Source organism: Cebus imitator, unplaced genomic scaffold (genome assembly GCF_001604975.1).
Source record: "Cebus imitator isolate Cc_AM_T3 unplaced genomic scaffold, Cebus_imitator-1.0 Scaffold141, whole genome shotgun sequence".
Classification (NCBI taxonomy): domain Eukaryota; kingdom Metazoa; phylum Chordata; class Mammalia; order Primates; family Cebidae; genus Cebus; species Cebus imitator.
The window spans coordinates 4,799,571-4,816,757 of record NW_016107456.1 but is presented as its reverse complement, the minus strand read 5'-3'; the positions used below and the strand labels follow the sequence as shown (position 1 = coordinate 4,816,757).

The window sequence follows — 17,187 nt, the reverse complement described above, 5'->3', positions numbered from 1 at the left end:
AGGAGATGAAGAGAAATTACAATGACCTTTAGAAGCATATACCTTGTTATATCGTCTTCTATGGTTCCATCTTTCATACCCCTGGTCCTCCAGGCTAGAGCTCCCATACCCTGTACACCATGCCTTGAGCAACCTAAGAAAGCAGGTCTCATATCCTAACTGACCTTGAAAAAGTCCCCAGCACTCTCCTAGGCCACATGCCGGCTGCAGCTGTCCTTGCTCAGTTGAGTTCCTAACTTCCCCATTCAGTTCCCAGATCACCTTTGCTACCATTTGCCTTTCCTGGATGAAATGTCCTCATAGATCCTTCCCTCCCTCAGCATCCATTGGCACTACTTTCCATCCCATGAACCAAGCCAGAAAACTGGGAGTCATCCTAGACAATGTCTTTTCCTTCACACCCCAACACCCTGCCCCTTGCAGAAGTTATCACCAAGTCATGCCCATTTTACCTCTTATCTCATCACCGCAAGTGATGAGATGAGATGAGATGATGAGATCAGTTTTATCTCATCACCGCAAGTACTCTAATTGTGGGTCACCTTCATTTCCTATCCTAACAACATAACTGTCTCCCATGGGTGCTGCTCTTAACCCTGGGTCTTGGCAATGAGACACTATAAGCTCGTCTGCTTGAATTTATATTTCAGAAAGGTGCTCATATCTGACCAAGTTCACAGACTCACAGGCACTTTCTTTTTCTGACTGTCTTTCCTACTTTTAAGGTACTGTTGTTTTGAAGATCACTGGAGATGGCTGTAGGTTTCCTTATGTGCCCCACACTGGCCAGCATTTCACATGCAGTAGATCTCACATGAGTGTGAGAGGATACACAGCAGATAGGCATTGGTTTGCAGCAGGGCTCAGAGAATATTCTTGCTCATGGCTGCCCAGGTCTCAGAGCCAGTCCTTGCCTCAACAGCTTGGCCAAACACAACAACCATGTGTTTGTTTTGTTTTGAGCCAGAGTCTCACTCTGTCACCTTTTGGAGTCCTACAGACCCTGACTTAGTGATGGATGGATGAAGTACATTGATACATAGATACTATGCTTTGCTAGTTCGGCTGAGGGTCTGTGGCTGCTTACGGACTTCTTGGAGAGTGCTATAAACAGGTAGCAGCTATGTGCCTTCTTCAGCTAGGGAGACTTATATTTATTTAGTAAAGTTTAATTGGCAAAGGCTTCAGTCAACACTACTAGGGGCTGAAGATTAAAGAACAGGTTCTGATGCTTAAGGCAAACACTATTAGAGGTTAATATCTTTGGTCGACCTCCCCCCAAGAGGGCTTTCTGGCTTAAAGGTTAGTTTTAAGACTACATAAGTAAACGAGTTAGTTAGGTAAACTCTTTTACATACTTTAACTATTTGCTTTATTTATTAACTAAATGTAAAGGAGATTTAGGCTGCCTTCAGCCAAGAAACATAAAAAAAACCCTTTAGGGCTTCTAAAAGGGCTTGAGACTATATTCTATAACTTTCTCTAATATTTTTCTCTTAATATTTTTGCCACCACCCTGAGTGAATTCCTACGTAGACCAGGCTGGAGTGCAATGGCATGATCTCAGCTCACCGCAACCTCCACCTACTGGGTTTAAATGATTCTCATGCCTCAGCTTCCCAACTAGCTGGGATTACAGGCGTCTGCCACCACACCCAACTAACTTTTGTATTTTTAGGAGAAATGAGGTTACACCATATTGGCCAGGCTGGTTTTGAACTCCTGAGCTCAAGTGATCTGCCTGCTTCAGCCTCCCAAAGCGATGGAATTATAGGCATGAGCCACCACACCCAGCCCCAAAAGAACACGTTGAACAACTACCAGTTGCACTTGACACTACCAGTTGCACTTGACAAAGTTTAGCTTATTCAACTTTCAAAACGATCTGAGATGTAAGTATTATTCCCATTTACCAACAAGCAACCTGATGTTCACAGAAAACAAGTACCTGCTTCCAGTCTACCCAGTGGGGCAATTGGATGGGGTTGGTCTGATTTTAGGAGCCTTTCCTGTTTCAATGTATCCAACTGGGAAATCAGCTGTGGCAGGAAGAGCATAAGGGTCTCCGGTGTGAGTGAGGAGCTCCCTATGGGACCCATCTCTGTCCTCAGGGAAGCCACAGTACAGCAGAGGCTGACAATGCAAGATGCTGACAGAGGGGTGACCATGACCCAGTGGAGCTGGCGCATTCTGCTGCAAGAGTGGAGATGGTCCTGGATGTGGCCGATGTGAACTGGATGCTGGACAGGTGGAGAATGGCATGCTTGGAGGAAAGAACAGCACGGACTAGGGGCCTGTTTGCTCAGAGAAGGACAGAGTTGGATGCTCACCTTCCCAATGTTCCACACTCCCTTCTGAACAAAGTCTGAATCCAGATCGAAGACCTTCTTCGCTGGTCCCTGACTGCTTCTTTGCTTCCCTCCTCATTCCTCTGTCCCCACCCACTGAGCTACTTGTGGCTCCCTGAACACACCCTGTACCTTCTCTGTGTCAGCTTTTGCATATCCTGCTCTTCTTTCTTGATCACACTCTTCCCTTCTATACTAACTCCCCTTCATTCCCTAGGTCTGAACTTAAGCAACACTGCCTCCAGGAAGACCTCCCAACTTCTGAGCTCACCAGGCTAATGATGGCTGCCTCTCTACTGAACTCTCATGGAAACCTCTGACCAAGTTGGCCAAACACAGGCTCATTGGCACCTTTTCTTTTTCTGATTGTCTTTTCTGTAGACCTTTACCACCCAAATGGCAGTCACTAGCCATACGTGGCTCCTGAAATCTAAATTAATTAAAATAAAAATTTTAAAAGTCAGTTTCCCAGTAGTGCTAGCCATATATCGGGTGCTCAATGGCCATATGTGGTCACTGGCAGTCATGCCACACAGCATACATTGCTGTTACTACAGAAAATTCTATTGAACAGCACTCTTTTACAGAATAGGAGGTAGCTGAAGGCGGGGTCTATAATGTGCATCTCTATAATCCCAGCACCTGATATCTACCAGGTGGGCAAAATAGATTTGTTGAACTAACTAAATACATACTTTCGTAACTAGTTATATATACATGTATATACACACACACATTTTTTTGGTAGCACTCAATATATGCCAGACACCATCCCCCATAAAGCAAATTCACTAATTCAGTAATTCAGTAGTTTCAAGCCTTCAGATTTCTTGGAGCTCACAGCCTATTGAAGGTTATGTAGAAACAACAGAAAACAAAGCAAAATATATAAACAACTGTATAACACAATTAAGGGCTCAGGAAAGAACCATGAAGGAACTATATAGGTCACTGCTGAGTAAAACCTGATAAAGGGGCAGATGGAAATTAAATGAAACCAGAAACAAGGCTAACAACAGATTCTGATGAGCCTTGAATTCCATGCTAAGAAGCCTGAACTTAATGCAGTGGAAAACCAATGACCCATTTAAGAATTTTAAGCAGGAAAATTAACTTGCTCCAATTTGCACTTCCAAAGGATCACTCCAGCAGTTCAGTGGGGGGGTGGATTGAAGGATAAGAAGCCGTGGCAGGCACCCCAGCAGGTATACCCTGTCAGGTTCAGGTCCACAGGATAAGGCTGGGAAGTAGCAATGGGGGAGGAGGAGAGGGAGCTTGGCCCAGGCTGATTCTGAAGTCCAGCGGACCGGTCTCCATGACTGATTAGATGGGAAGGAGAGGAAAGACAGGGAAAGCGCATTTCCAGGGAAGTCTTCAGAGATCAAGGGAAAGGTCTGTTACAGAATCTGGGGCTCTGCCCCTAGCCTCAATTCAGGGACTGCATTATAGGCGATTAATTCATGCCCAAGTTACTTTCTTATGAAGGTTACTACAGATCAGTCACACATCAGTGTGACAGGTGGGGCGTGGGGGAAGAAGGCTCGGCATGTTCGAGCCAGAACTGAATATTAGATTCTAGTCACTTTTTGATTGATCTTTTAAGCAATTCTGGGATTCTGTCACTTAAAAACCAATAAATCTTTTAAGGCCCGAGGAAAGCAATGCAAAAGCAATAAATCTCCATTGCAGAGTATTAGAAAAATAGGCTAAGCTGCTGAGGTGGTTTGGCTGGAGGGATGAGGGTGCGGGAGAAACAGTCCTCCCTGCCACACCTCCTCACCCCCTGCACACTCAGTTCTTCCAGATAGAGTCAGATCCACAGGGCTTCAGATGAGCTGTGAGTGGCAGAGCAGAGGCTGGAGTTTGGCTCAGCCAGGGTTGGAGCACCATGGACAGAAAGAAGAAGAGCCTACCTGGGTGGGGTCTAAACGCCAAAGTTTGGGTGTGAGTCTGTTTGAGAACACACAGCTCCACTCAGAGAGGGACCTACTGAAGCTCACAAGTGATAGACTGGGCTCACACAGAGCCAAGTTGGAGGACCCCTGAAAACTCCTCTTGCTCACCCCTCATGCCCTGGTTGGTGGAGGTTTATCCCGTAGCATCCCCACAAAAGGGCCACCCAGTCATCACTTGACATACCAGACAGGGGAACTCAGAACTTCCCAGGGGAGCCATGAACTCAGAGCCAGGAGACCAGGTCTACATACTGGCTTACCTGTAACAAGCCCCACAAGCTTGGGCCAATCAGTTAACATCTTAAACTTCAGTTTTCTTCTCCAAAATGGAGATGGTATTTCCCAACCAGTTGACTCACCAGGTAGGTGAGGATCAGACAATACCATGGAAGTAAAGGAACAATTAACTGTACATGCTAATGCAAAAAACGAACAACTGTAAAATTTGATTTGAAGCATCCTTCACCCAGTGCATCTAGTGAGCTCTTTGAGCCCTGGGGTCATAGAGTGTCCACATTATTTTCTCTCATGCTTCACCTCCCCAACTCACAGAACTGCACACTGGTCAGCTTTCCTGGGTGGTGCTCATGTCTCCAGCCAGTCTACTGCTTCTCTCAATCACTACAGTCAATGTACCTCGTGGCTTCATATCATCTTACAGTGGAAGTGTAGAAGCAGCTCAAAGCCCCCAGGTTGCAAGTTACACAACCCAAGCACACCGGATGAACCAGACATGCAACCACTGGTGGAACCTAGGTGCTGGGACTAAGGAATAGGGATGGATTAAGATGTGGACACCACATAGCATGATCCATGATCCAACAGCATCATCATCTCATGACATGATCCAATCAGATCAAGCCTCCCACAGCACGACATTGCAAATGGCCAATCAGATTGCACCATTACCTTCTGCCTACAAAACCCATCCCAGCTTCCAATAGCCTGACTCCTGTCTCCTTGTTCAGCAGCTTTGCAACAAACTTTTCTCTCCAGAAAAACATGATGCTTCAGTGTTTGGCTTTCTATGGTGTATAGGCAAACAGACCAAGTTCTGTTCAGTGACACCTTTTTGCTAATTTCATGATTTTGTTTGTTTGTTTGCTTAATGCCCCACCTCCCTGCCCCACTCACAAACAATTTACTGGAGCCTCAAGAGGACAGAGTGTGGCTCTCTTGTGCCTTGTCTTGTCTTTATTGCTTAGCTCACTTTCCTAAACATAGCAAGTGTTCAGTAAATACTTGTTGCATGACCTAGTGGTCAACTACCTCCTATATCACATTCTACTGCTGAGAGTTCAAGGTGAATGAAGGTCAAGATAACTGAAATCCATTGTGATATTTCCACTTCTGTCCTTGCAGTTGTCCTGAAAGTCGTGTGGGGTGGCATTGGTTAGTCACTTCCTTCTCTAGTCAAATGCTCAAGAAACAGTCTGAAAATAAGTCCAAAAACTGAATATACACCCACCCTCAATGCTCCAGAGCCTTGAGAGGAAAAGCAGCCAGACATTTCCAGACACCAACCATTTCCCCTTTGAGCAGTGACATTTCTTTTAATTTTTTTGGATGAAAATGTCACCAAGATATATCATGCACACCTTCCTCCTAGGAGGTGGCATGGTAAAGTAAAATGAGTGTTGGCTTTGGGTCATTTGAACTAAGTTTAAATTTTGCCTGTACCACTTGCTTGCTTTATAGCCTGAGTCAACTCACTTAGCTTCTGTTTGTCTCAGTTTCTGTATCTGCAAAATGAGGAGACTATTATCACAATGTCGTGAGAATACAGGTGGCGTTAGATATAGAGACAAACAGGTAGCAAGTGTCTGTTCCTTAAATGAAAGCTAGCAGGCTCCTGTAAGTTGCAGACCCATATTTTCAGGGCAAACCAGGACCAAGTAATAAATATGCATGGCTGTGAGGGATAACAGCATGTAGACCTACTTGATGTTTTTTTTTTTTAAGATGGAGTTTTGCTCTGCCACCCAGGCTGAAGTTCAATGGCACATTCTCGGCTCACTGCAACCTCTGCCTCTCAGGTTCAAGAGATTCTCCAGCCTCAGCCCCCGAGTATCTGGGATTACAGGCATGTACCACCACGTCAGGCTAATTTTTTTTGTATTTTTAGTAGAGATGGGGTTTCACCATGTTGGCAGGCTGATCTCCAACTCCTGACCTCAAGTGATCCACCCGCCTCAGCCTCCCAAAGTGCTGGGATTATAGGCGTGAGCCACCGCGCCTGGTTGACCTACTTGATTTTTGAGTCCCTGTGTCTGTTTTGTAGAGTTGCGCTATTCCTTTGCACCCTGACAACTGTCATTTCTCATTGCTACTGGGAAACTTTCATCCCCTTATCCCTCCCCATAATTTGCTGAGTCTTAGAATGTATGAGCTTGTTAAACAGACATGCAAACCAAGAGTATAGAGATTCCGAGGGAAAGTGTAAGGGCTTCTGTGTGCGGGAACGGGAAAAGTTTTCATGGGCATTTTGCTTTGGGCTGCTCAGAGGCCCCCTCTGCTGAGTGTGAAGGAGCTTGAACTCTGGGGTCAGATAGGCCTGGATGTCAGACCTGCCTTACTCTTGGTACTTCCGTTTTGTTCAGCCTCTATGAAATAGTTACTGGCCATACTTTACAGATAAGGAGAAATGAGTCTCAGAGAGATTAAGCATCTTGGCCAAGGTCATGAAGCTGTGTTAAAACAGGATCGGACGCCAGGTTTGTTGCCACCAAACTCTAATTCTTTCCATGGCCCCACCCACAGCCAGAACATTGGGAAACTGGACTAAATCCAAACACATTGAAAGGCTATGGATGACAGCTGGATTGGGTCCCTTAGCTGATAGTTCTGTAGGCTTAGTTACCTGGGTCTGCTATATCAAGATCATGGACTGTGGGTCAGATTGGGGCTGTGTTCTGGGTTAGCTGTTAACTTGCTGTGCAACCATGAACAAGCTTCTTCCCTTCTCTGGGCTGTACTTTTGCTATATGAGGAGCTTCCTAGGATTTTGAAACAGTGACCAACACTGTGGTATAAAAGAAGAGAGAATTGTGAAAGGGAATAAAGCTTTGGTGGCTAAAATGGAACATAATTTGACACATGGGGGACATGCCTTCAAACTCAGCTTTCCCACTTACTGTCTGTATGCCCTGGGGCATTTCTGTGCCTCAGTTTCTTCATCTGCATCTGAAAAGAGGACAGTATCTCACAGTATACAGAGAAAATTCAATGGCAATGGTACATCAGAGTAACTGGAAGAAAAAGCAGGGGATTCGTAACTCAATTTGACTTAAGACCCAACAATCTGCTTTGACTTATCACAGGTAGGATTATCTTAGAACAATCCATGCATAGAATGTAAGACAAAAGCTCTCTGGTCAGATGCCCCGCAAACATTACCCACACATGTTGCAATGACAGAGGACTCACCTGACTTAGGGGGAACATCGTCCAAAGTCTTCAGACCACACAGGACCTTCTAAATTGGTGGTGGTTGGTTCTGTCTACTCCAACGCCTATCATTTCTAGGTAACGTTGGATATAGGATGGACAGTGGCTTTCTAGACCATCTCAACAGCCTCCTGCTGGGCTGGTGTCCTGGCCTCCAGTGACACAAGGGGTAAGGCTGCACACAAGTCTCTAGTGGCTACTCATGCCCTTCAAACAGGCCGGAACCTCTCAAACACACCTGCATTCTCATCACAGCACTCCCACCTTGATATTTATGTTAAAGCAAACAACCGCCCTGGTTGCTCCTGGTTACAACACGCTGTCTCTCTCCTCTATGCCTTTGCTCACACTGGGCACTCTTACAATGTTGGTGAAACATTATGCATCATTATACAGTTCAGTGTCTCCTCCACTGGGAATTCTCTCCTCTGAGCTCTTAGAGTGACCTATGTGTATCTCCACAAGGACACACTGTATGCTGTAATTATGTTTCTGTCTCCTCAACTAGAGTTTGACTTTCTTTAGGACATGACTTCTCCACGGCTAGCTCACTGCCATGTTCCAAGCACTAAAGCATTGCCCGAGACAGGGTGGATTCTTAATAAAAATGTTTGTTGAATGAATGAATGGTTTTTAGGTCCTGGGTCTGGCCTCATTCCTGGTACATAAGGTATTCAGTTTATGCTGGATGAACTGTACAGAGCAATTTGAAAGTTTTTCCACTCGATGCTCTGCTTCATTTTAAGGAACTGTAGTCCTCCTTCCTGGAGTTCTGGGCAAAACCAGCAGCCAGTATCTCTGCCCTTGTGCAAAGTGTAGCTTGTTTAAAAGAAATGTCCGTGCTCCTAATGTCATGACCTGACATTGGCAGTTTAGCTATGGAGATGCATCACTGTATTCCTGAACTCTGACCATCTCTTATTAAAATCAGCAGTTTTACCAGACGGCAAGTGCCCTTGTGGGATTCTAACACCTTACAGCCTTAAACTGGACCAGCCCTCAGGTCTTGGCACATTTGTGATCTCTGAGCAGGTTGTTTGCAGAATTCAGCAAGTCTGTCTATCTGGATGTTACTGGCAGCGACACAAGGAAAAGTGATCTTGCCAGGAGACTGTGCTCCAGGCCCCCAACCCCACAAACTAAATTTATCATAAACGCATTCCAGGAAGTTTTCTTCTGGACCATCTCAGGTCCCTATTAGGATGTACCTTGCATTTTGTTGCTTTTGTTTTTGAGACAGGATCTCACTCTGTTGCCCAGGCTGGAGCGCAGTGGTGTGATCACAGCTCACTGCAGTCTTAGTCTTCCAGGCTCAAGTGATCTTCCCATATCATCCTCTCGAGTAGCTGGGACTATGGGAGGGTGCAATTCCACCTAATTTTTAAAAACATTTTTCTTTGTAGAGACAGGGTCTTCCTATGTTGCCCAGGTTTGTTTTGAACTCAGGGGTTCCCTTTGAAGTGGGCTTAGGGCTACTGACCTTCCTCCCAGGAAGCTTTGCTCCTGGCCAGTCTTGCCCATGGGCATTGCCAGTCATATGATTCAACTGGAGGCCCATGTGACACAGAGAAGGAAAACTGCAGACTCCAAGTGAAGAACCATCCTCACCTGACAGGGGCTCCCCGGGACTGGGCGGGTTTCAGCATCACTGTGATGGTCGTGTCTGTTTCATTCAATGGGGTGTCTGTGTCGTACTCAGGCATCGACGGAGCTGGGCGGGAAACAGAGAGTGCAGGTGAGTTCAGCACAGGTTCCCACCCGGCTCACCACCTCCCCTTGCTGCCATCCTTAAAGACCAGCCTGACTAGAGGGAGGATGCTTAAAAAAGCGGCTGGATGAGAAGCCTTCCAGGCCTTCAGTAAAGGAGGCCCTCGTGCCCGGCCTATCCACAGTAGGTTTCTTCAAGGTGCAGTAGCACGGGGAAGGGTGGCAATGATGTGTCAGGTAATCTGCATGAACCAAAAAATTCCACATCTAATAAAGAGATACGTCCAGGGAATATAAGTGCTAACGAAGAAGTGAAAGCAGACTCAGCCTTGCTAAACACATTTAAAATGCAAATTAAATCAATTATGTACAACCTCCCCTCAACTTTTTTTTTTTTTCTTCATGAGACCCCTTTCCCTCACACTCAGTTGACAGGAATGCAACTATATCTAATCCTTTGGGAAGGTAATTTAGCCATTTGTAGTAACAGCTATTAAAACACACACCCTTTTTAGTTCACTTCTTCCAGCTTCTGAATTTAATCCTAAAGTTATAATCTAAACCCATGATTTAAACTTTATTTTGTAACATGTTTATTAAAGCGTTATTTTGTAAAAACACGGAAGCACCAAATATCCAACCACAGGGGAATGTATAATTAAATTACATCCATCCACTCGACAGAACATTATAACAAAAGCAATGTAGCAACATAGGAAACACTTATGGGATAAAGATAAGAGAAAACATTAAGCTACAAAATAAAATCATGTTTTTCTGCAAAACCATGTGCAAAATATGTATATATGCAGACCAGAATTGCATAGATATTTAGGATAATGAAAGCTGTAGAAAAGGTTCTGAAATAATTCTGCATTGAGGCTGTCTAGTGGCAGAGGGGGTTCTACTGGTGACGGCAGTCTATGATTTTGGACTGCTGTGGCCCTATAATAGTAATTCATTTATTCATTCATTCATTTATCAGGCATTTCAGGAAAACCTGTGCTAATGTCTTACACCGGCACAAAGAACGTTCCTGAAAATGAATTTAAAAACTAACTTGTATGCAATATACGTTATCTACACACACACACACACACACACACACACAAAATTTCATGAAATCCTGTGGGCAAATTATTAAGTGAGTGGCACCTAATTAATCTAGTTTTTACACTTTCGGAAGTTCATCACTTAGGTTTCCTCCATAGAAGACAACAATGATAACTCACTAGGGACTGGATCATCCTAATTCCACCGCTATCACAGGGTGACAAGGCAAGAAAAATTTCCACTTCAAGGGAAATTGGCAAGTGGGGGTAAAACCACCTTTCTTCCTTTTTCGTTTCTAGGAGAGATACCTGAAATTTTGGTGGCGATCCGAGTGGTGACGGGGGGCCCAAAGCCCTTTGCTGTGCTGGCCTTGATGGTAAAGGAATAGGTGGTCCCTGGGTACAGACCCACAAACAGGTGGTGGGTTTCATTCCGGAGCTTGAACACTTTCCCCCTCTGGCTGGACAGGTCAGCACTTGGGTCCAGGGAGCCAACAGCCTTGTAGTTGATCTGCAGGACAAGCCAGCAAACAAACAAATAAATGCCTCGCTCAGGAAGCTGGACCGAGCTCATCTGGAGGAACCTTAGGGAAGCGGGGGGAGGGAAGGGCATGTGGGGTTGGCCGGCAGATTCTGCTAAGCTGCCTGTTGCTGTCCACTTTACAGATGATCCCAGCCTCCAAATACCCCATTGCTCACCCACTGGAGCAACGCATGTTCTCACTGATTTGTAGGAGTTAAAACTTAAAAAATAACTGAACTTACAGAGAGAGAGAGTAGAAGGATGGTTAACAGAGGCTGGGAAGGGTAGCAGAGGGTAGGGGGATGGCTAATGGGCAGAAAAAAATTGAAAGAATGCACAAGACTTCGTATTTGCTAGCACAACAGGGTGTACAGTCAAAAATCATTTAACCATACATTTTTAAGTAACTAAAAGGATATAATTGGATTGTTTCTAACACAGATGATATACGCTTGAGGGGATGGACACCCCATTTATCCTGATGTGATTATTATGCATTGCATGCTTATATCAAAATACCTCATGTAACCCATAAACATATCCACCTACCATGTACCCACAAACATTTTTTTAAAAAAGAAATAGTGAACCACAGATGTCACTCTGAATTTTTTGATAGTTTCATGAAAAGACGTAAAAAAAAAACCCAACAAATTTTAATAACACATCTTGTTGAACCCAATGTATCCAAGCTACTATCATTTCAATCTGTAGTCAACATAAAAATTGAATGGAATTGTTTATATTCTATACTATTCGTATGAAGTCTTACAAATATGTTGTGTCTTTTACTCCTTCAGCACAACTTCATTTGGACTAACCCCTGCTTTTCACAAGTGCAGTGGCCCTGTGTGGCCAGTGACCACCATGCTGGATATTGCAGTCACAGAGCAGAGCTCAAGTACAGTGTCCCAGTGAGAATATTTGTGAGTCTTGATAAAAATGCAGATCACGGGCCCCATATTCCACACAGATAGCAATTGCTGACTGGTGCTTTCTTGGGCATTATCTTTTTTTTTTTTTGCCTTCCTCAAATCCTTGGGGGCATCAGGATAGCTACTCTCATTTTAATAATGGAGAAACCGAGGTGCCATTGGAAGCCACTTGCAGGCAGTCAGCATTTTTCAAATTGTATAGGGAGACAGTTTATCTATGGCATATGAAGACACGCCCCATGTGACATATCATGTGAGTTCAGCAATAACCAAACTGGTCTACACCTGCGGAATGCTTCGTGTCTACTGTTCCCTGCTCACACACTGGGTGTCACAGCAAGGTACTAGAAGAGTTTTGAAGTGCTCACTCTCAATTTCTGCACTTGCCCAAGGGTGAAAATAACTAACAGTTGGTAGCCCAGCACTAGTCCCGTGGATCACACTTTGAGCGTCACATCTTGAAATTACACAGTTGTAAAGTTGCAAACACAGGATTTTTTCTCTGTTTGTCTTACCTGGTTTGTTCCATTAAAAATGTTTAATTAGGCTAGGTATGATGGCTCACATCTGAAATCCCAGCACTCGAGAAGGCCAAGCTGGAAGAATTGCTAGAACCAGAAGTTCGAGACCAGCCTGGGCAACACAGTAGGCCCCTGTATCTACAAAGTATTGAAGTAATAGCTGGCTGGGGTGGTGCACATCTGCAGTCCCTGCTCCTCAGGGGCTGAGGTGGGAAGATGGCTGGGGCCCAGGAGTTCAAGGCTATAGTGAGCCATGAGTGCACCACTGCACTCTAGCCTGGGTGACAGAGTGAAACCCTGTCGCAAATAAAAAATAAAAATAAAAAGTTTAATTATGGTATAATATACATACAGAAAAGTATCCCTCTTGATGAATGTTTGAAAATGGATATAGTCATATAATCAAAAACCAAACCATTACCAGGCCCAATACTTTTTCTTACATTCCCTTGCAATCCAATCCTACTTGCCTAACCCCAACAGGGATCACCTCTGCCTTTTTTTTTTTTTTTTTTTTTTTAGCAGATAAGAGGTTTTACCATATTGACAAGGCTGGTCTCAAACTCCTGACCTTAAGTGATTCACCTGCCTTGGCCTCCCAAAGTGCTAGGATTACAGGCATGAACCACCACACCCAGCCTACCTTGGTCTCACTTTTAACAGCATAGACTAGTTTTTCCAGTTTTTGCACTGTGTGTAAATGAAATCCTATGAAATTTGCGTTTTGGTTTCTGGCTTCTTTCTCTCAACGTTATCGTTACATCCGTGGGATTCATCCATGTTGTCATGGACAGTAGCAAATAAGGCATTCTCAGGTACATTCAACAATCTATTGCTGACACTGTGCTAAGCAGATCTGACTCTGAAGCCGGCACTCTATATTCTATACCACCCTGCCTGGCCTGGACACGCCATGCGTCAGTTGAAGAACGCATTCACTCATCCACTTATTTGCTCCTTCACATGTTTCCTGTGTACTCCTGTATTCTGAGCCCTGCACTGTGTGCTGCTGGGGAGGGGGCAACTGAATTCAAGTCAGGCCTTGTCCTCAAGTGATTTCCATTCTTGAGAGAGGGAAGCCAGTTATATAGACAGCTGACATCACTTACCTTCTGTCAAGAATGGCCAAACCCAAGCAGAAAAGGAAGCACATCAACTTCTCTTCAAAAATAAGCAATTTGCTACTACTGGCAATGACACCAAATGTTTTGGAGAGAAAAGTGATTTATCTCTCCTATGTTAAACAGTAGTGGTGCCACATTCTTGAGGAGAGGTCAGACTGCCCAAAGCAGGGTGCGCGCAGGAGAAATGCAGGGAGCTGAGGGCTTTGGGCTTTTTTCAAGCAGCGCCTGAGCGTGCATGTGCACCATGCAGGTGGCTGCCAGCTTCAGGCTGCTCTGGTGGGCCTGTCTACAGCCTTCCCTATGGTCACCCTTGCCCACCTCAGTCCCTCTCAGAGGCAAGTGCTACAGGCGTCTATCTGCCTCTGTTTGAGGGCTTTCTCCATCGGTGCTTGCTGGAAATGGGGGGGGGGGCGTAATTAACACCCCAGCCACGATGGGAGTTAATGCACAAATTCCCCAGGCTCTCCTGCCTTGACACCCCTGCAAACGTCCCCTCCTTGGTATCCCTGCAGCATCCCAATTTCCCTGAGGGGCTCAGCTCCACTTCTAGAGGCAGCTGCTTTGACAACACAGTGATTATTGGCTACTTTCCTTTCTCTTCCCCACGCTACACCTCTTTACCGGTGTGTCTTAAACTTCTCAGCAATCTGCTCATATTCAAATCCTTATCTCAAGGTCTGCTTCTGAGAAGGACCAAAGTAAGGAAAAGTGCTCAGGGAGGTATCTCAGGAGAGAGTGGAACTAATGCCTGAAGGATGATCCTGAGTCAAAGAGGAAAGAGTGTTGTAGGTTCCAGGCAGGGGGAACCACCTGGGCAAAGACCTGGGGTGGGAAAAGGTTTGGACAGAGCAAAGGCCAGAGCCACTGCAGAGTGGTGAGCAACTAGGGGCAAATGGAGTTTTCAGTGTGCAGGTGGATTCTGGTTCAGAGACTTCAGCCTGTGGCCACCAACCCCAGTGCACCAGTGGAGAGGATATGCCCTTGCATTCTTTGAAAATTCTGTCCCTGTACCCCTGCCTGCACTGGTGGCAACTACATTGATATACAGACACTGGGAGGTGGAACTCATGCCTTATTTACTAGCCAATTCCTTTCCTGCGTTCCAAATTCAATCCAAAAGCAACTCAATTTCCACCAAGCTGTCAATATAATATACCGCGCTCCTCTGCTCTCCTAACCTTTCCTGGTATTACAGGATCCTCACTTACTTGTAATGAAACACTATGAATAAATCAATGTATGTTAATATAGCATGTCTTCAATTTTTTATGAAGGGCTTCGCCAAATCTAATTCCCACTGCTTTGTCAGGAACAGTCTTTGAAAAATTTAACTTGCAAGTTTTACGAAGTTAGTGGGGGATCAGGCTGGGGAGGGAAAGAAGAAAGATGAGAAAAATGGGAGGGGATGGAGCTGTGGCTGTAAATGTGTAATACCGTATGAACCTTCATTTGTAAGTGGGGCAAAGGGGAGATTTGTTGGAAGAGCAAACATAAAGGGTTAGTAAGGGGATGGGTGCACAGGTGCACATCAACCCTGGGCTCCTGGCATAGGCTTTGGCCGCAGCAAGTACTCAAGGATGTCCCCCCTCTCTTTTAGTTGCTGACAGTAGGATCCCCAGCCAGAAGCCAAAGCAAGTGCTTTATAATGAAAATCCAATCATGTCATAAGAGCAATGGTTTCCCATAGCTCTCAGGATGAAGACTGTGTCTGTGTAATGTGGTCTTAATCAGCTCGGTGCATGAGCTGGCCTCTGTTGTCCTCTCCCCTACCACCCCAAGCCTTATTTCAGTACCTGAAAACAATGATGGTCCTTTCTGCCACAGGGCTTCGCGCCAGCTGTTCTGTCGGCTTGGACCTCGTCTTCCTTCCCATGCCTCCCGTTTGCCTGATTCATGATTCCTCGTCCTTAGCTAACCTCACTTACAGTGACTCTTTTTATAGGCATCTTTTCTGACTCCCAGTTTCTCTTATTTTATGTTTCCAGAATCACCTGTCTCTCCTTTGAGCCATGAATTTTCCATGTACCCATGTAGTTATTTCATCAATAAGTCCCTTTTCTACCAGCCCATGATTTGAAAAAATACGACCTGCAAGTGAAATTCAATCAGTCTTCTGTTTTTTAAGTAAAGTTTTATTGGAAAACAGCTAACCATTTATTTAAATGTGGGCTATGGATACTTTCACACCACAAAAGCAGAGCTAAGTAGTTGCAAGAGATACCCTATGGCCCACACGGCCTAAAATATTTGTTCTCTGGCCCTTTATAGAAAAAGTTTGCTGACCTATATACTAGACTTTAAGCTCCAAGGAGGCAAAGATCTTACCTGGTGTTTGTTCAGCATTTATCCTTTTCCAAGTATAAATGAATAATTAAATTAGCTGTGTGGCTTGAGTGATTGCTTAACCTCTCTGAGCCTCGAGTTCTTCAAAGGTAAAATTTTAATTCTAATTTTAGTTTCCATTTTAATTTATGTTGCAGAATGACCCCCATTTCTTTACAAAAAAGAAAAGCCATTTGTTTGGGAGGAAAGCTCCAGAGTGTTCATGAGTGGCTTTAGCTTCTGTAGCAAGGCTCCGGCTGCAATGGACCAGGGGACATCTTGGGAAGAACAGGTCACTTTTCCACCTGGGCTTCAGGAAGGAGCAAGAGAGGGAGGGAGAGCAGAAGGAAATGATTTCCCTCGGAGAATTCCATCAGGAAGGATTTGTTTGTTTCCTGAACATGCTTGGGTTGAGCTGTGCTGTGCTCCTGGCACTGGGCTAGAGGCAGGGTGTGACTACATTGGTTCCATGTTCAGAGACAGCATAGATGGCCTGGCAGAATAATTTATTCACAAAGATCACTCCCAATGAGAAGACGCCAAATTGAGGAAACCCCTTATAATTTTATCAAGCTAACCAAGTGTTCTTATGACATACTTATATACACGTCAAGTTAAAAACAGGTTCATGTAAGCATCATGATCAGAGACGAGGTAGTATTAAACCCATAATCAAGTAGAATTTAAAAAGATTGAGAATATTGATAGCAGCATTAGCTATCAGTGACAACAGTGTCAACTGAGTCAAGACCTGCCCACCCACAGCTTATTGCTCCGGAAGCATCCTCTAGAGCTCCGCACCCTCCCATTTTGCCACTACATTTGTGTCTTCATCCTAAAATCCTGGGAGGGTCAGTACCCTAAGTTATCCATCTCATCTCCTCCTGACTTTCTTCAATGGCTTCCAGCTAATACCCTGGAAGTCTCAACATACTAACTTCTAACAGTGCCACAGGAAAAAGAAGGCCAATCTGGCTGGTGCATCAAATAAAGGGTTAAATCTATTTTTTTCTTTAAGCTAAAAACAACTGGTTAAAATATTTTCTCCTCTTTTCCACTCCACTCTCAACGTGTCCACAGGCACAGTCTCCACCATCTTGGTGGCCTCAGAGGCAACTGGTACAAAAGGAAATCAGCTCAAGGTAATCTCTTATCAGAAAGCAAAGTATTAGCTCTTTGGTTTCCCAGCAATTTCAAAGTACAAAGTGAACCCAGTAAGAATGCACAGATGACTGTGACACACATGCTGGTGA

General features: G+C 44.7%; 1 protein-coding gene across 13 annotated transcripts in view; it reads right to left on the bottom strand.

The window, feature by feature from the left end:
* Positions 1-17,187, bottom strand: part of PTPRT (protein tyrosine phosphatase receptor type T) — a 1,128,992-nt gene that overhangs the window by 274,048 nt on the left and 837,757 nt on the right. For all 13 annotated transcript variants that reach the window (XM_037743358.1, XM_037743363.1, XM_017542238.2 and 10 more), the window contains exons 10-11: positions 10,819-11,020; positions 9,359-9,461 (exon numbers count right to left, since the gene is read on the bottom strand). In XM_037743358.1, coding sequence (XP_037599286.1) covers positions 9,359-9,461; positions 10,819-11,020 — 305 coding nt within the window. The remainder of the gene's footprint in view (positions 1-9,358; positions 9,462-10,818; positions 11,021-17,187) is intronic.